The sequence below is a fragment of the Doryrhamphus excisus genome, chromosome 10 (genome assembly GCF_030265055.1).
Source record: "Doryrhamphus excisus isolate RoL2022-K1 chromosome 10, RoL_Dexc_1.0, whole genome shotgun sequence".
NCBI classification, from domain to species: domain Eukaryota; kingdom Metazoa; phylum Chordata; class Actinopteri; order Syngnathiformes; family Syngnathidae; genus Doryrhamphus; species Doryrhamphus excisus.
This window is the reverse complement of record NC_080475.1, coordinates 2,004,490-2,024,382: the sequence shown is the minus strand read 5'-3', so window position 1 is coordinate 2,024,382 and position 19,893 is coordinate 2,004,490. Positions and strand designations below refer to the sequence as shown.

General features: G+C 39.8%; 2 protein-coding genes across 3 annotated transcripts; one reads left to right on the top strand and one right to left on the bottom strand.

Annotated features, from left to right (window-relative positions):
• Positions 1 to 553: 553 nt before the first annotated feature.
• Positions 554 to 11,267, bottom strand: si:dkey-238d18.4 (TBC1 domain family member 15). Its single transcript, XM_058084005.1, has 10 exons — positions 11,013 to 11,267; positions 7,596 to 7,781; positions 6,361 to 6,479; positions 5,121 to 5,224; positions 4,938 to 5,005; positions 4,685 to 4,831; positions 4,516 to 4,606; positions 3,101 to 3,249; positions 2,874 to 3,015; positions 554 to 1,903 (listed from the first exon to the last, which is right to left on the bottom strand). The coding sequence occupies exons 1-10, from the start codon at positions 11,203 to 11,205 to the stop codon at positions 1,735 to 1,737; spliced, it is 1,368 nt and encodes a 455-aa protein (XP_057939988.1). The 5' UTR covers positions 11,206 to 11,267; the 3' UTR covers positions 554 to 1,734.
• A 1,327-nt stretch (positions 11,268 to 12,594) lies between these two features.
• Positions 12,595 to 16,946, top strand: LOC131137215 (myelin-associated glycoprotein-like). Of its 2 annotated transcripts, XM_058084897.1 has the most exons (8): positions 12,595 to 12,819; positions 12,903 to 13,280; positions 13,360 to 13,383; positions 13,458 to 13,505; positions 14,245 to 14,362; positions 15,864 to 15,938; positions 16,042 to 16,123; positions 16,203 to 16,946. In XM_058084897.1, exons 1-8 carry the CDS (start codon positions 12,747 to 12,749, stop codon positions 16,287 to 16,289), a joined length of 885 nt encoding a protein of 294 aa, XP_057940880.1. In that variant the 5' UTR covers positions 12,595 to 12,746; the 3' UTR covers positions 16,290 to 16,946. The 2 variants fall into 2 exon arrangements, with proteins under 2 accessions (XP_057940880.1, XP_057940881.1); XM_058084898.1 differs by lacking the exon at positions 13,458 to 13,505.
• Positions 16,947 to 19,893: the final 2,947 nt, after the last annotated feature.

The following is a 19,893-nucleotide window of genomic DNA, read 5'->3' as shown; positions in this document are numbered from 1 at the left end:
TAATCAATCTCATATTTCTTAAGCTAGCCAATAATGTTTGATGATTAATATTTAAAAAAAACACGAAATAAATTGAACTGTATTATAATTGTATTTTCTGTATGATTCCAATCATTTGTAACATTTTAAATTGTAAAAAATGCACATTTTCTGATCAAATTCCATTTGGGGAAGAAAACCAAAGCCACTATGACTCGCTTCTCAGCTTCGTGCCCAAGCACCGCCTACCGCCTGAGTCACATCATCATCATCATCATCATCATCAACAGAATTGGACCATGACACCTGCCAGTTCATTTGTCAACACGTCACCAATAATATCATGTTGCAGAAACATTTATTATATCTAGAATGTATTCTTGCTAATAAGACAATAAAATACACAGTAATGTCCTATGGGAAGTAAAAAGGTATCCTTTCATAGAGAAAAAGTTAAGATTTAAAATTTAAAAAACTTTATTGAAATATACAAACAGCAGTGCTGGATTTACAAACAAGTCAAACGCAACATGTTTTTATGCACTGCAGAATAAATTCATGACTTTGACTGAATTTGATGGAAGATATATACATACCCAAGCTCACCAAGAGGGGATCAGACCTTTACAACAAAGCATCAGAACTGGAGAAAAAGGGTTCATGTGTTTAAAATGTATTATCAATACATACACTATATATAGAATGCTTTATACCTGCTAGTGTCTTGTATCATATCCAGCCAAAACAAATAAACAAATAAAAACTGACTTTGGCTGTGTAATTAATGAATTGATGTTGACCTTAACTGTAGAAAAGCATACAGTATGTGCCAAGCATACAGTATGTGCCCATCCAGGAATACATTTCCTTTTGCTCCCTGCAGCTTCCGTCTGGCAACCTGTTACATAAGTCATGGTAAATATAACTTGAGTAGGAGGCAACACCTGTTGCCTGTCAGATTCCACTAGTAAAATATTGCATAACAGTTCATTCTGAGATACGAGGATCATTTTCTGGTTCTTTTTGGTTGATAAAATGATTCTTTTCTGGCCTGGGAGGAGGGGGGAACCTACCACAAATTCCTTGGGGGTTCAATTTAATTTAATTTTTTAGTTTTTATGGGGTACATTTGTCTATATGTGCCTGTGATTGGCTGGCGACCACTCCAGGGTGTACCCCGCCTCTTGAGCAAAGAAAGCTGGGATAGGCTCCAGCATATACACGACCCGAGTGAGGATAAGTGGCATAGAAAATAGACGATGGATGAAATAGGATGTGGGGGGAAGCTGACCACACGTTCAGCGACTTGGAAAAAAATATGATTCAGCGCACGGACCTCATAGCTAGGAGACATGGGTTCAATTCCACCCTCGGCCATCTCTGTGTAGAGTTTGCATGTTCTCCCCGTGCATGCGTGGGTTTTCTCCGGGTACTCCGGTTTCCTCCCACAATCCACATTCCCACATTCCAAAAACATGCTAGGTTAATTGGCGACTCCAAATTGTCCATAGGTATGAATGTGAGTGTGAATGGTTGTTTGTCTATATGTGCCCTGTGATTGGCTGGCCACCAGTCCAGGGTGTACCCCACCTCTAGCCCCTCGTGGGGATAAGCGGTAGAAAATGAATGAATGATATCCTGAGAACCAAAAATGTGGTCGTTGGTCCACGTTCATACAATATTTCCCTTAGGAGTACACAAAGAATAAAAAACATATGTATATAAGAAAGGTGTCAGGGGTTGGAATAGTGTGTCTCATCGTAAAACAAATAAACAACGGAGCTGATATAGAAAGTCCTCTTCTTTGCTTTTGTGTGCTCTGCAGTGGCTGTTCATGGAGTCCCAAGCGCAGCGTTTGCAGTAGTTGAAGAAGTGATGCTCTGCTTTCTTTAACGTGCTGTTCAAGTCCAGTGTTCCCTGAAGGCTGCACAAAGAGCAGAAGTCTCTCACACACATACATACATACATACATACATACATAAAGGCTACACACACATAAAATGACATATGACATAAATCTCTAGTCATGTACGGGGTAAATCTGCATTCTTCTCCTGTTGGCTTGTGATTTGTTATGGGTAAGATGCTAATTTGTCTGTGAAGTGGCCAGAAGAGAGGAGCAGTCACAGCGAGGTAGGTCTCGGGCTCCCCTGGAAAAAATGTGGGTTTTCTCCGGGTACTCCGGTTTCCTCCCACATTCCAAAAACATGCTAGGTTAATTGGCGACTCCAAATTGTCCATATACTGTAATAATAAACTTATGATTATGAGTAAAAAATAATGTCATTTTGGTAGTAGAAAGATCAATTATTAAAGAAAAGTAACATTACAGTATGATGAACAAATACAACAAAATAAAATAATTTTTGGAAAAAATTGGGTTGGCAAGAAAGTTATAATATGGGAATAAAGTCATAACATTAAAAGAAAAAAGTGTACATGAAGAAAGTTGTGTTATTGTATAAATAGATAAATGAAGACCAAAATGTCAGATTATAACAAGGAAAAAAAAATTACCATAAAAAAAAACAACAGTTTTTTGTATTAGTATTAGTAAATTAAAATATAAATCTAAAAAATAAAAATAAAAATAAAAATAAAAATAAAAATAAAAATAAAAATAAAAATAAAAATAAAAATAAAAATAAAAATAAAAATAAAAATAAAAATAAAAATAAAAATAAAAATAAAAATAAAAATAAAAATAAAAATAAAAATAAAAATAAAAATAAAAATTAGTAAAATTAAGTTAGCAAAAAAAGTTAGCAAAAAGATAAGATAAGCGGCAGAAAATGAATGAATGAATAGTATAGAACCCCTTTTATTGTGTGCCTAATTCTGTAATGAATCATATTGAATATTTAATATTAATAATATTTAAACACAATCCCAACCTGCTTGTGAACTGAATCAGCTGGACTTCATCTCGACATTGCAGCAGAGTCTCTTTGTGGTCCAGCAGGATGGCTGCACAGATGAACAACTCGAAGGTGAAGTCTGTGTTGATGGCCTGCAGCTGTGACTCGCACTCGTCATCTGAAGTCAAGGCAAAAACATGCCTGTATATAAAATATATATATATTCATATTATTTGTTTTATGATTATTCATGTCATTTTCACCTTTGCAGTTTGTTTGTGCAATCCTTTCTTGACAACGGGCTCGGTCTACTTGCTGGGAAATGAGCTCCAGATGGTCACAACTCAAGATCTCGAATAAACGAAGAGCATCGGTGTGTTCGAACTCTCTCTGGAAGCCTAGCAGTAACCATCTGAGGTACACACGCATACATATCCATACAGTTGACATGAGTTGCCAATGTGTACAAATTTATAGTACTCAACATTGAGAACCGCTGAGTTAAAGTCCCTTTCATTTGGGATAGCCGTCCCTTTCAACTAAAAATAAGATGAGAAAAAGGCAAAAAATATATATTATTACAAATTTATTATTAGAGCCCACTAGACGATATAACACCCCTATAGTCACCTTAACACTCGTATTACCCAGTATCACATTCATTCATTTTCTACCGCTTATCCTCACGAGGGTCCTGAGGGGTGCTGGAGCCTATCCCAGCTGTCTTTGATCGAGAGGTGGGGTACACCCTGGACTGGTGGCCAGCCAATCACAGGGCACATATTGACCCAGTATGACAAAACAACAAAAAAAATAAGCCATTCAAGACATACTGTAAATAAGACTCATGCTTGTGTGTGTTACTATAAATGTATTTCCTCGAGGAGTTGGCAAGTGGCGGACAGGAAGTGATGTTCATAGTGGGGTTCAGCCTGCCGTGTTTTTATTAGGGATTTTTATTCTGGATTATTGTTTCTGTTGTGAGCTGCACGGTGGACAAGTGGTTAGCACACAGGCCTCACAGCTAGGAGACCCGAGTTCAATTCCACTCTCGGTCATCTCTGTGTGGAGTTTGCATGTTCTCCCCGTGCATGCGTGGGTTTTCTCCGGGTACTCCGGTTTCCTCCCACATTCCAAAAACATGCAAGGTTAATTGGCCACTCCAAATCGTCCATGGGTATGAATGTTATATATTATATATTCCTGCCGCAAGGCATGCTGGGTAGCATATATCAATTAGGTCGTCAGAGAAGAAAACAAGGAGGAGTTAACATACTTTTGATATCCAATGTTTTAATGTTCATAGTTCATATTGTGGCTGCACGATGGACAAGTGGTTAGCGTGCAGGCCTCACCCAAGTTTGATTCCACCCTCGGCCATCTCTGTGTGGAGTTTGCATGTTCTCCACGTGCATGCGTGGGTTTTCTCCGGGTACTCCGGTTTCCTCCCACATTCCAAAAACATGCTAGGTTAATTAGCGACTCCAAATTGTCCATAGGTATGAATGTGAGTGTGAATGGTTGTTTGCCTATATGTGCCCTGTGATTGGCTGGCCACCAGTCCAGACAGCTGGGAAGACAGCTGGGATAGGCTCCAGCACCCTCTGCGACCCTCGAAAATGAATGAATGAATCTTTAAAAACGCTTTTTTGCTGAAATACGACCAAAGATCGGATACCTGTGACAGAAGGTGAAGCTCTCCATGCTGTCCGTCACCAAGTGGACATGAAGCTCAGGGTCCAATTCTTTTAACAGAGCTGCCTCCAACTCTTAAAGACACATCTTATTTTTTTTTTACTGTACTTCACATCATAATAACAAACTATACATGCACTCAAATATCCTACCTATTTTTCTATACAGGCCATCTGCTCGGAAATCCTTGGAAAATTTCTCCATGTAGCAGGAAAAACTCCAGAAGCTGTCCACTTCGGAATCAAGAACCTCCAGGAATCGGCTGCACAGGTCGTTCATTCCCTGGGCGTAACTCACGTCTGAATTACACAACACATACTGCTGACCGATGCTTACCATAGAGCCCAAGTATGTAAGTATTACTTATGCCTAAGTAAGAAGTACTTATTGTTTATATATGTTTACCTGGATGGAAAGCAGCATACGTGATGAGAATATCCCTCAACACCAACAGATTCCCTGAACCTTCACCTCTAGAAACAATAGCGAAAACCACATTGGTTCACCGATGCAACCATGCTACAATTATGAGAAAAATTTTGTCAACTTATTTGGTAATAACAAATATTCACATAAAAAAGTCCGTACTGGTAGTAGCCTAGATCTCTAGTAGTCCTGGGAACGTCTTTATCAATGATACGGATGGATTCCTGCAGCTCTTCCTTGTCAAATGTAACACGTTCAAACAATATCTGAAAACAAGCAGTTAAAAATCCTGAATAATATATGCGAAACATAAAATCTTGGCTGCACGGTGGTTGAGTGGTTAGGGCGCAAGCCACACAGCTAGGAGACCCAAGTTCGATTTCACCCTCTGTGTGGAGTTTGCATGTTCTCCCTGTGCATTTGTGGGTTTTCTCCGGGTATTCCGATTTTCTCCCACATTCCAAAAACATGCTAGGTTAATTGGCGACTCCAAATTGTCTATAGGTATAAATGTGAGTGTGAATGGTTGTTTGTCTATATGTGCCCTGTGATTGGCTGCCGACCAGTCCAGAGTGTACCCCACCTCTCACCCAAAGACAGCTGGGATAGGCTCCAGCACCCCCGCAACCCTCGTGAGGATAAGCGGTAGAAAATTAATGGATGTCATACTGTGTAACACAGGTGTTAAGGTGACTATAGGGGTGTTATGTCATCTAGGGGGCTCTAATCTGAAAACAAGCAGGGCACTTAAGAATCATGAATAATATATGCGGAGCATAAAATCTTGGCTGCACGGTGGATGAGTGGTTAGGGTGCAAGCTACACAGCTAGGAGACCCAAGTTCGATTCAACCCTAGCCATCTCTGTGTGGAGTTTGCATGTTCTCCGGATACTCTTTGTCTCCAAGTGCCCTGTGATTGGCTGGCCACCAGTCCAGTGTGTACCCCGCTTCGAGCCCGAAGACAGTTGGGATAGGCTCCAGCACCCCCGCAACCCTCGTGGGTATAAGTGGTAGAAAATGAATGGATGTCATACTGGGTAACATAGGTGTTAATGTGACTCTTTGGTCGCAAGCCACACAGCTAGGGGACCCGAGTTCGATTCCACCCTAGCCATCTCTGTGTGGAGTTTGCATGTTCTCTAGATAGTCTTTGTCTATATGTGCCCTGTGATTGGCTGGCAACCAGTCCAGGGTGTACCTTGCCTCTCACCCGAAGACAGCTGGGATAGGCTCCAGCACCCCCGCAAACCTCGTGAGGATAAGCGGTAGAAAATGAATGGATGTCATACTGGGTAACATAGGTGTTAAGGTGACTATAGGGGTGTTATGTCATCTAGGGGGCTCTAATCTGAAAACAAGCAATGAATCGTTTCTATTAAATCAGGTGCTTTTCAAACAAACCTGAGCTTGAAGCTCCAAGAATAGCAGCCTATCTTGGACCTCGTCAGTCTGGTTCTGGGCCTGCTGGTGGATCAGGGCCTGCCTCCGGTCAAAGTAGCCGACAGCAGCAACCAGCTCAGCTACGGGGGAGACAAAGTTGGAGGATAAGACCAGACCATGTCAACAAATCAGGTTAAAACTATTTTGTATTAGTTTATTCATGTATAGAAATCTCACACCGTCACAAGAGAGCAGTAAATGACCATAAAATGATATGAAATCATTTCCACATCTAAAATAATGTTATGCAATAACAAGCCAGTCTATACCACATGTCCTGATTAGGGTCACAGGTTAAATGGAGCCTATCGCAGCCGATTTCGGCCAAGAGTCGCCATTGAGCCATCTGAGGTACACACGCATACATACACATACATTTGACATGAGTTGCCAACATGTACAAATTTATAGTACTCAACATTGAGAACATTGAGTTAAAGTAACTTTCATTTGGGATAGCAATCCCTTTAAACTGAAAAGAAGATGAGAAAAAGGTGGTTAGTGTGCAGACCACACAGCTAGGAGACCAGGGTTCAATTCCACCCTCGTTTGCATGTTCATCCCGTGCATGCGTGGGTTTTCTCCAGGTATTCCGGTTTCCTCCCACATTCCAAAAAACATGCTAGGTTAATTAGCGACTCCAAATTGTCCATTGGTATGAATGTGAGTGTGAATGGTTGTTTGTCTATATGTGCCCTGTGATTGGCTGACCAGTCCAGGGTGTACCCGCCTCTTGCCCGAAGACAGCTGGGATAGGCTCTGGCATTTTTATTCTGGATTATTGTTTCTGTGTTTCTGTGTCTTTTAGTTCTTTCTTTTTATTTTAATTGGTTTTATGTTTTATACTTTTATTGCTTTGCTTCTTGTTTTTAATATTTTAATATCTATTTTACTATTTTATTTCTTAAATGATCTTTTAGTTTTGGATTAAATTCAACTTGTACCTTTTATTTATTGTATTTTATTATTACCTTTTATTTTACTATTCTGTGCAGCACTTTGGAAACTGTTTATAAAATGTGCTATATAAATAAAGTGGATTGGATTTCCGTTGTGAGCTGCACAGTGGACAAGCGGTTAGCACACAGGCCTCACAGCAGCTGATTCTCATTCCCACATTTAGTCTACAATGAATTTATTATTATTAACGGTATTACTAACGTATTATTAACGTATTACTAACTAACGGTCTTTACCATCCGTGCCATTGAGGTGCATCTTTACAGTCGAAGGCAGGACACTCTGCCATTTTCTCTTCATGACTTGGTAACGTACAGCCAGCTGCTCCAGCAGCAGAGGTCGCTCCAGAGCAGAAGAGCTGCAGGGGTACATCCCGAACAAGAATCGCCACGCCAGGCCACGTTCAGTTGGAGACACCCCACCTGGACATGGATTGGAACCAACTGTGAGCTTAGACACATTTTACACCAATCATTCATTTATTTTCTATGCCGCTTATCGTCGTTAGGGATAAACTGGAGCCTATCCCACTCTGGACTGGTCACCAGGCAATCACAGGACATTCATCATGTATCATAAACCCTTTATGATACAGTCATTGAAAAAATAGGAAAGTTTTAAAAAGTCATACAGTTATACAGTATATCAAAACATTTACATAATAGTAATTATATATTTTTCATTTTAAAAATGCATTTATTATAAATTTTTCTTGATTAACATTAAAACATGGATATAATTTCAATTACATGATGTACAAAAAAGGCACAAAAACCTTTTTTAGTTCATTAAAGGGGAACTGCAATAAAATTTTGCGCATAATTTTTCCATAATCCTAATGTACAACATGAACACACATTTTTGTGCATTCTAGCATAAGAAAATTAGTTAATATTAGCTTGCTAATGACGAACGTTATGGGAAATAACCAAAGAAAAATGCCAGTGTTCCATTTGCATAACTGATATGTATATTAACCAAGCTACATCGATATTATTATTGTAGCACCTAACATGAAAAACTATTTTCATCTGACGGACTAACACAACGCCTCGCTAACCGTTCATCTCAGCATCACCTAGCTCTCAATTTCGCAACAAAGACTCAACAAGATGCTTGTTTTTTGTCAGTATTTTGTACCTGAGAACCGGAACGCACTTTTGTGCTGGAAGATACAGCCATCGTAAGTGTTGTTGCTGTATTTATGCTGCTGATGCTGACGAAACTAGCATAAGTATGTGTATCATTCATTCATTTTCTATGCCGCTTATCGTCTTTTGGGATAAACTGGAGAATATCCCACTCTGGACTGGTCTTATACCAGTATACCAGGCTGTGAGGCACTCGACCACCGTGCAGCCCCACATTTAAATTTTAAAAATACATTTATCATATATAATAAACCCTTTATGATACAGTCATTGAAAAAAATGGGAAAGTTTTAAAAAGTGATACAGTTATACAGTATGTCAAAACATTTACATAATAGTAATTATATATTTTTTATTTTAAAAATGAATTTATTATACATTTCAATTACATGATGTACAAAACAGGCACAAAAACCTTTTTTAGTTCATTAAAGGGGAACTGCACTAAAATTGTGCGCATAATTTTTCCATAATCCTAACGAAACTAGCATAAGTATGTGTATCATTCATTCATTTTCTATGCCGCTTATCATCTTTAGGGATAAACTGGAGCCTATGCCACTCTGGACTGGTCTTATACCAGTATACCAGTCTGTGAGGCAGACATGCAAACCTGTCTCACTGTGTTATGAATGGAATCAATAACGTGGCAAATCAAAGCAAATTTATTGACCTTTGCTCTGCTTCCAGGGGATTTGAAACAATATGTTACGCAATAGCTTCTTTAATCTTCAGCCTTGGAATGTGCATGAAGGTCAAAGAGGTCTTAAAGAAACATTCACGCTCCATTTAGGATTGAAATTTTAGGAATAGTGACATCACATTGGCGGCGATCACACACTAATCCTCACATACACTTCACTGAACATCTTTGTTCAAGATCATGTGACTTTTAGTCTAAGTCTAAGTCAGCTCTCGAAATGGTAGTTTTTGTTTTATGGTCACGCTCACGTTGGAATTCTTTGCTTAAGGGCTGCTCACTGTGTACTTCAATGTCAGGCCTAGCGGTTTGGGAAGAGCATCACTTGACTTCCAGTTCAGGAACAACCACATAACCACAGCGCATGTGATTAGAAGCAACTCTTTGTTTTGTTTTCTACAGCTTATCCTCATGAGGGTCGCAGGGGGTGCTGGAGCCTATCACAGCTGTCTTCAGTACACCCTGGACTGGTCGCCAGCCCAGAACATAAAATATTGGCTGTACGGTGGTTGAGTGGTTTGGGCGCAAACCACACAGCTAGGGAACCTAGTTCAATTCCACCCTCAGCCATCTCTGTGTGGAGTTTGCATGTTCTCCGGATACTCTTTGTCTATATGTGCCCTGTGATTGGCTGGCGACCAGTCAAGGGTGTACCCCGCTTCTAGCCCGAAGACAGCCGGGATAGGCTCCAGCAACCCCCACGACCCTCGTGAGGATAAGCAGTAGAAAATGAATGGATGTCATACTGGGTAACACAGGTGTTAAGGTGACTATAGGGGTGTTATGTCATCTAGGGGGCTCTAATCTGAAAACAAGCAGGACAGTTAAGAATCATGATTAATATAGGCGGAACATAAAATCTTGGCTGAAGGGTGGATGAGTGGTTAGGGAGCAAGCCACACAGCTAGGAGACCCGAGTTTGATTCCACCCTCGGCCCAGCACATATAGACAAACAACCATTCACACTCACATTCATACCTATGGACAATTTGGAGTCACCAATTAACCGAGCTGTTTTTGGAATGGCTGCACGGCGGTCTTGTGGTTAGCGCGCAGACCTCACAGCTAGGAGACCATGCAAACTCCACACAGAGATGGTCGAGGGTGGAATTGAACTCGGGTCACCGTGCACCGTGCAGCCCACTCTTTGTTTTTATGTCTCTAATATATTATACCTATGTCTAAATACACCAGATTATCCTGTTCATGTTAAATAACAGATATGAATTTTTTTTGCTAATATGAGGTAAGGGAGCTGGGATAGGCTCCAGCACCCCTGTGACCCTCGTGAGGAAAAGCGGTAGAAAATGAATGAATGTTCTTGGAATGTGGGAGTACCCGGAGAAAACCCACGCATGCACGGGGAGAACATGCAAACTCCACACAGAGATGGCCGAGGGTGGAATTGAACTCGGGTCTCCTAGCTGTGAGGTCTGCGCGCTAACCACTTTCTACCGTGCAACCCGCTCTTTGTTTTTATGTATTTAATATATTATACCTATGTCTAAATACACTAGATTATCCTGTTCATGTTAAATAACAGATATGAAACATTTTTGCTATTATGAGGTAAGGGAGCTGGGATAGGCTCCAGCACCCCTGTGACCCTCGTGAGGAAAAGTGGTAGAAAATGAATGAATGAATGAATGAGGTAAGGGTTTGGGTACCGTTGTAGAACCTTCACTAATGAGTTGGAATTGCATAATTGATTGTGCTCGGTAATAGTGATAGTTTGTATGATTGCAGTGACTTAAAAAAATCATTATCATCATCATCATCATCATGACAGGATGATCCATACCGTTTTTAAAAATGTGCATCCTCAGGCGACACTCGTCCACCCTCCCCTCGGCGTCCATGACCCCGGGGAGAGTGAGCCGCGCGGCGGCTAGATCGGGAGAGCTGACGCCGGCCAGCCTCCTCCGGGAGCCGACACGCGGCAGCTCCTGCCCGGCCGGGCTGCTCTCCTCCCCAGCTGAAGTTAGTCTCTCCATCCGGGATTGCAGCTGTCACACCCGCACCCTTCCGCTATTAGAATGGAAGATGTCATCCATCAGGAAGCTCACAAACTTCTCTTCGGGTGGTTGGAAGCATCAGAGAGTGACTTCCAGATCCGAATCCTGTTTCTGCTTTGTGGTCTCACGGGGACGTCACGAGACTGCACCTTGGGGGTCCCACTTGGTCCTCTTTCTGGTGGAGTCAGGACTCAAAGTGCATTTTGGATTTGTCAATATCTTCCCCCACCTAGTGGTTTACTGAACTAACACCAGACGTTTATCAATACAAGATAAAGTCAAAGTTAACCCTTTATAGCAGGGGTCTCAAACTCAATTTACTTGGGGGCCACTGGATCTCGGGTCTGGGTGAGACTGGGCCGCATCAGGTTTTCCAAAAAAAAAAAAAAAACGCATTTATTAAAAACAAAAAAATAAAAAAAACTTTGCTTTGGTTCCAATTTTCGACAAGAAAAGCTCTGATAAAACATTCCACTGTTCTAAAAAAAAAAGAAGAAATCATATTAGGAAAGCAGGAAGTGAACAAATGTAACAGTTACTGATTGTAAAAGTACCAGATGGAGGGGTAGGATTTAATAAGCTTCGCTTCTTCCTACTCCTTTTGGACATGTGGAACTGTGAACTGATTATGGGATGCATTCAATTGATGCATGTTCAAATTAAATAAAACCACTACCATTACCATTACCATTACCATTACCATTACCATTACAATTACATTACCTTTACCAATTTTTTTGGGACATGTGGAACTGTGAACTGATTATGGGATGCATTCAATTGTAATCTGATGCATGTTCAAATGAAATAAAACCATTACCATTACCATTACTATTACCATTACCATTACCATTACCATTACCATTACCATTACCATTACCATTACCATTACCATTACCATTACCATTACCATTACCATTACCATTACCATTTTTTGGACATGTGGAACTGTGAACTGATTATGTGATGCATTCAATTGTAATCTGATGCAAGTTCAAATGAAATAAAAACATTACCATTACCAAATAGCTAGAATATCATTTGGTGGTTCAAGTTACTGATTAGATTGTATATTTTTTGTGTACCTCATTATGCTTTTTTAATGTTTAATGTTCAGTGATTGATGAACTGAGATCAATCACATGGATCCAAGTTGTCTCATTCAGGGTCCTTTTTTTTTTTTTTTTTACTTTATGTTACTAAACCATGTTCAATAAAGCACTACAGAAAAGTCTTTCCCACCCCCACCCCCCCCAAACATGTATTAGTTGTTTTGACACATTTTCATCTGTCTTCGAGTGCCCTGAACCTTAAAAAGAAAGTGAACGTTCCAACTTCCTTTATTTCTTAATTCACCGCTGCAAAGCAAGAGGAAACACCCAAGAATTTCATATGAGTGTAAGGATCCACCAACACTAACATCTCCCGGCTCCTCTTTACTAAGTTAGCATTTTGTAGTAGTAAGATAGTATTTATGACAAATTTCAACAAGGTGCATTGTTGTCACTTTCACCACTGGAATGTCTTTGATGGATCATCGACAACCTTGGTTTCAGCTCGTTCTGATTCTGATCCTGGTTACTAATTCAAAAGGTTAGTAGTGTTTGTTTTGGATTCTGCACATCGCACTGATGTTACACCTTCAATGAAGTTGTGTGTTTTTTTGTAATGTCTAGGAGAAACATGGGGTGTGAACGTGACTCGAAGCTTCACAGCAGAAAGAGGCAAAAGTGTGACCATACCATGTACGTTCAGTGTCCCGCCACAGGAATACCATGAAAATATTCAGCTTTTCTGGAAAGTACCAGTGAGGAGTACATTTAATACTTATGACAGGGATGGAAACGCGTTTATTTTTCACCCCAATCGCACATTTGTGCTCAAGGAGTACCAAGGAAAGACCGAGCTCCTCGGACAAAGAAACGGGCAACCAAAGAACTGCACCCTTAGAATTTCACATTTCATGAACAACCAACTACGTATTTACTTGAGAATTATCGGCAAGACCAATAACTACACTTTTGGGAAAAACATTGTCACTATATCTGTGTCTGGTAAGTATTAAGAATTATAAATGTATCATCATATCTCAGAAGCGCACTTCAGTGAATTTGACAACAATTTCTCCCATAGGCAAAGGCGTCCTTGATAAAGCAGGTAAGATTAGTCAATGTTTTTCAGAGGATTCCGCAAAATCATCATTATGATCGTTGGAAATGTCATTTTTGTAGTCACTGCCCTGACAACGGCACTTATACCTGACATGGAAGGAACAGAACGTAAGTGTATGCATTTGGTTATTTCCTTTAAGAAAACACTGGTAATACAGTAAACCTCGGATATATCGGACTCGGATATATCGGAAATTCGCTCACAACGGACAGATAAAAAAGAACCGATTTTTCTGTAATGCATTTCCAATAAAAATTCATTGCATATATCGGATTTTTTATAACGGATTTCGCCTATTTCGGACAAAATCTCCAGTCCCGTTCCAATGCATTTCCATTAAATTTCCCTCGCATATATCGGATGGCTGCATCGTTATGCTAATCTTGTTGATGTCACTGGCTATTGTCTTTCTCCTGGCTCCAGATTTAGGACAAATATAAAAGTGAGTGACGTCAATAATACTAGCACAGAAGTGAATGAGATCTTAACCTCACTATTGGAAATAACGTAGGCCTGACGGGCGTAACAGGGCCTAGCTTAATTAACAATTTGTTATGCTCAGAGTCCAATAAAGTTAAATTCTCATTACCTTACATCTCTTTTCATTGCCCAGTCCAGGTATTACATTGGAAACATAGTCAAGGAAGTGCCTTTTTATAACGGATAAAATCCGATTTACGCATATACCGGATATAAATCCGATATATGCGTAAAACTGACATTTTCCGGTATACGCATATAACGGATTTCACTTATATCGGACAAAACCAGTGGGAACAATTGAATCCGATATATCTGAGGTTTACTGTAATAATAATAATATTTATTATTATATTTTCTTGACAGAGCCGGTGACCGGGCAGATATCCCAAACATTGAACATTGCCATCTTTGTACCATTGGCTGCACTTTTCATTCTTCTTGCATCTGCTGCTGGGTTTGTGGTTTGGAGAAAACAATCCAGGTGATTATTATTATTATTATTGGTTCCATCATAACATCTTAACTAGCTAGACAGTGAATGAAAACAATGGTTATGGTTGAATTGTATGACTTTTTGATGCGTTCAATTGTAAGGCTGTATCTACCTATCTATATATCTACCTGTCGCTCCATCTAACTACAGTGGAATCATATCCAAATCTGGACACAATCAACTCCAAAATGCTGGTTAACGTCCAAGTTGTTCCAATTGCATAACAAATATGTTGTCATCTCCAAATTGTCCATAGGTATGAATGTGAGTGTGAATGGTTGTTTGTCTATATGTGCCCTGTGATTGGTTGGCGACCAGTCAGAAGACAACTGGGAAAGGCTCCAGCGGTAGAAAATGAATAAATGAATGAATATGTTGTCTTAATTACAGGTAACTCAAAAATGAGTTGTTTCACATGATGATGTTTGAACTCAAAGTTTGGGTTGACTTTTGAAGCACTGTTGTGGTTGAACTCCAAATTGTATGACTCTTTGAGATGTTAAGTCTAATTCCGGATCCACAGTGACACCTCCAAGGTTGGCCACAATGAATTACCTGAGGCTGGTTGACTTCCAAGTTGTTTGAATTTCAAAACAAATCTTCCCAGAGAAAATAATGTAAAGTCAAATCATTGGGTCCAGGATCAAACTGTTGCCATCATAACGTCTTTATGAACTGTAGCATGAATACAAAATACAAAAAAAGGCATTCATTTTCTACCGCTTATCCTCACGAGGGTCGCAGCTGTCTTGGGGCGAGAGGCGGGGTACACCCTGGACTGGTGGCCAGCCAATCACAGGGCACATATAGACAAACAACCATTCACACTCACATTCATACCTATGGACAATTTGGAGTCGGTAATTAACCTAGCATGTTTTTGGAATGTGGGAGGAAACCGGAAAACTTCGATTTACTTTTTAAAGAGGATCTGTTATACTCATTTTCGTCCCTTGGTATTGAGTTGTAGACTCCTATAGAGCAGCTCGACACAATAACCAGCACAGAAAGCTTTCTAGATCTTTCAGAATCTGCACCTATTCTAGCTGTGTTTCCTTGGATTTCCTGATCTAGGAAACCCCAACCAGTTGTTTGCCCTGAATGAAACATTTTTTTGCTAAAAAAAGTACACAGAGCGAATCAGAGGGGGGCAGCTTGTACAGCATATCTGGGCATGCCCACATAAACACGTCCAGATCTCACACCCAAGTGTTCAGAGCCATTCCAAACTTCTTTCAGGGCTCACTTCCACATGCGCAAACCTTATTATTTGTAACTTTGGCTTTGTTTACAACAATATTTATGTTTCAGAAAGGTGGAAATAGGTCAGCATATTTTTTCTTTAACATCCTTTATTCAGATCAGGGGTGTCAAATGTGCGGCACTAGGACCAGTTGTGTATTTTTTACTCAAAGTTGTACAACATAAAACCTTAATTAAATGTAACAGACAGACAGAAAATGAAGTAAATCTTATTGTTTTTTTTCAGGTCACAATCTTTAGTGAGGGAGTGCTCTGGATATTATGCAAATTTCAGCAGAGCCTCATCAAACCAAGCCACAAGGTAAGTCTCATGGCAAAAAAAAGACAACCATACAACCAATACTTTCCATGACTTAATGCATGTGTTGTTTTGTGACTCATAAGCGTTCTCGTTCTTTTACCAGAAAAGAAAATTGCCAGAAAAAAGATAACAAAAAGCTTTCAGATGTGAAGGTCATAGATGAACCTGTTTACATTAACATGCAGGTAGGATTGCTACGGCTTTCGCCCCCCTCATTTGATTATTGTTCCTTAACTGCGGCTAAGTTGACCTCTGTCTTTGCAGCACCCTACAGGTCAGCTGAAACCAGAAGTGGATCAGGAACGGGGTCATAAAGAGAGTATATATGCAAATGTAGACCACTATGAATAGCAAAAAAAGTCAAACTCTATTCATTCCATTTGTTGTTGTCAGCAATTCCTAAATAGAGCTAATAGTTTTTTGTGTGAAATTTGTGATTTTGTTAAAAATAATAATAAATAATAATAGATGTAAGATCGGAACTATAATGTCAGAATGTAATGGATGTGGGAATGATGGAACTTTGCAGATCATTCCCAATCCTAATGTGAAACATGAACACATTTCCCTTTTCTGTGCATTATAACACAAGAAAACAAGTTAATATGAGCTAGCTAACAATGCATATCATTGGGACACACCGATTTCGACTATGAAGCCCTCTAAAACGAGGTGCAAAAAAAAAAAAAACTTAAACTATATTAGGAAAGCAGGAAGTGAACAAATGTAACAGTTACTGATTGTAAAAGTACCAGATGGAGGGGTAGGATTTAATAATCTTTGCTTCTTCCTACTTCTTTTGGACATGTGGAACTGTGAACTGATTATGGGATGCATTCAATTGTAATCTGATGCAGTAACTGTTACATTTGTTCACTTCCTGCTTTCCATAATAGAGTTTAAAGTTTTGTTTGGTTTTTTTTTTAAATAATGTACCTTGTACCGAAGTACGAGATGATGGTGTTTTTCTGTTTGAAAAAAAAAATAAATATCCAGATCAAGGATAAAACCTGGGCAATCTGAGTAATTAAGCGACTTCTCTGGTATAAACTAATCCGCCAGCATTTTCATAAAAAAAAAAAAAGGTGACCGAGTGGTTAGCATGTTGGCCACAGATCAGTCAGTCAGAATCTGGGTTTGAATCTGTGTGGAGTTTGCATGGGTTTTCTCCGGGTATTCCGGTTTTCCTCCCACATTCCAAAAATATTGCTAGGTTAATTGGCGACATATTAAAATATACTGGAATGTGCATACAGGCTTTCAGGTTGAACCGGTTGCTTGTAGACATGCTGTACATTCTGATAAACTACAGTCTTTGCCTTATTTTGCATACTTTGACCCAATATTGTACATTATATTGGAAATTACAGCCAATCTGCACTTCTGACTTTTTCTTCATTAGTGACCTAAACCAAGAAAAATGTCACTACTTTTGTTCTGGAAGGGTTTTGCTTGGACTGTAACGCCCCGGTGTCTGTAATACTTGTCACAAGTGGAGAGCTATATGAGTTTACAGGAAGAAAAAAAAAACCCCATTTGGGGCGTCGCCTTCTTAGCCTTGCACAATATGTCAATAGGTTTGCCAACTCACTTCCTGTGTCATGAGCACACTTCTGCTCTTTTGCTTTCTTCGGATGTGACATTATATTTATATAAGGAACATTTGGGGGTGTAAGATTTTAGTTGTAAAAATGGCCTCTTAGTCTGAAACGCACACCAGACCACGGGTTTGAGCACTCTTCAAGTTCATTTCATGAGACAGTCCAGCAGTATTATCCCCTCCGACCCCCCAGCACACACAACAAGCCTCCTTCCCAACAATTCACCCAGCCCCTTTTACCAGTGAAAGGCCAACCATAATTCCCCAACGAGAGGGTGATGCAATTTATCTAAAAGGTACCATATTTACACTTTCAACACCCTTCCTTTAGATTACGAAAGCTTTTCAATATTACCACACTTAAGTTCCAATTTCTGTATACATTTTAACCACTATATTACATTTAACTACCTTTACGCAGAAACTACACAGTTAACCCACCCCCTCCTCCAGGTGACACTTGGGAGAGTCCAATCAAGGTGATAATATGCCTCTGGCCTGCACTCACATGGGCCCGCCTCCATGCTTGTGCCCCGACCAATCACCTCAAAGGAAGGAGAAACTGATGAGAAATTAGGAACAAAACCAATGACTTCCATATGAAAAACTAACTAAAGTGACAATTAAACAACTTAAATGGCAAACAAATATAATAAAGTACTAACCAGAATGTCAGAAGCCAGCTATATAAACAAATAGGAAATATGACAGTGTGTAGGTGGGGCATACACCTGATCAATAGCCACGTATACATGGACCCAAATATTCCAATTCCATTCGGGTTATTTGCTCAAACAGAAAGAATGTAACCTTTGTATACACCTCATTCCGAAAGAAAAGTGCCAATCTGAATGAATATATAATGGGATTCCCAGAGGTGGAATATTCCTTTCAATCCCAATCCGATTGAGGTATCTTGTATTTGCTCAAACGGAAAGTTGTCAGACTGCGTTCTTTCTTCTTCTGTTGTTTATTGGCGGTTGGCAAGCAGCTTTCGTGTGCATTAGCGCTATCTGTGGAACAGAATCTAAACCCTTCTATACGCCATTCACAAGTCCAGTTTTATTAAAAAAGAAAATACATATCTATATAAAACATGTGCCGAGTTTAATTATAAAATATTAGCAAGATTGAACTTTATCTTTTCCTGTTCCCGGGTGCGTTCTTTCAGCGAATGCTGAGATATGACGTAACACGCAGCTCCAGACCTTCTTCAGTTTTAAAAATGGAGGTGAGCAATCGGCACTGGACTGCTGCGGAAAGTTTTTTTTGATTCAAACTAAATTTCAAGACTGGACAAAGTAAAAACTGGCAATACGGAGTTATTCCAACAAGTGAAAGAAAAACTGGAGGAAGTCGGTATCACGTGATGTTGGTGTTTACGCTTTACTGCGCATGCCCCATTGACTATTCTGGTTGATTATAGCGGCGCATGTAGACACGCCATTGGAATATTCCTTTCCCATGTATACTATTGCTTTCGGAAAGGTCATTCGGAAAGCGAAAAACTCATGTAAACGTGGCTAGTGAGGGAGTATTGGCAGCTCCCTCACAGAGGGGAGATTAAAGTGGATTGAATTTCTTGTTTTTGGGTGTGAAAGTCCTACATGGACCATATTGTAGCTGATTATCATATATTAGATAAGGAAAGAGAAGGGATGCTGCATGTTAAAGAGTGACAGTGAGTTGGAGAATAAATGAGTGAAAAGTAGTATAATTTATGAAAAAAAAAAAAAAGTAAAAGAGTTCAATTCCACCCTCGGCCATCGCAAAACAAAAATGTTTCATTCAGGGCAAACAACTGATTGGGGTTTCCTGGATCAGGAAATCCAAGGAAACACAGCTAGAATAGGTGCAGATTCTGAAAGATCTAGAAAGCTTTCTGTGCTGGTTATTTTGTGTAGCTGCTCTATAGGAGTCCACAACTCAATACAAAGGGCCGAAAATGAGTATAACAGATCCCCTTTAAAAAGTAAATCGAAGTTTTCCGGTTTCCTCCCACATTCCAAAAACATGCTAGGTTAATTAGCGACTCCAAATTGTCCATAGGTATGAATGTGAGTGTGAATGGTTGTTTGTCTACTATATGTGCCCTGTGATTGGCTGGCCACCAGTCCAGGGTGTACCCTGCCTCTCGCCTGAAGACAGCTGGGATAGGCTCCAGCACACCCCGCGACCCTCGTGAAGAAAAGAGGTAGAAAATGAATGAATGAATGAAAAGTAAAAGATTAGCACCGACTAGACAATATCAAAAGCAATGTAATGATTTTACATAGGCGGGATCTAACGTGCCTTACAGGTCAAAGGTAATGCCGTCCGTAACCTATGTCTTATTTATGGCTATGACTGGAAGTT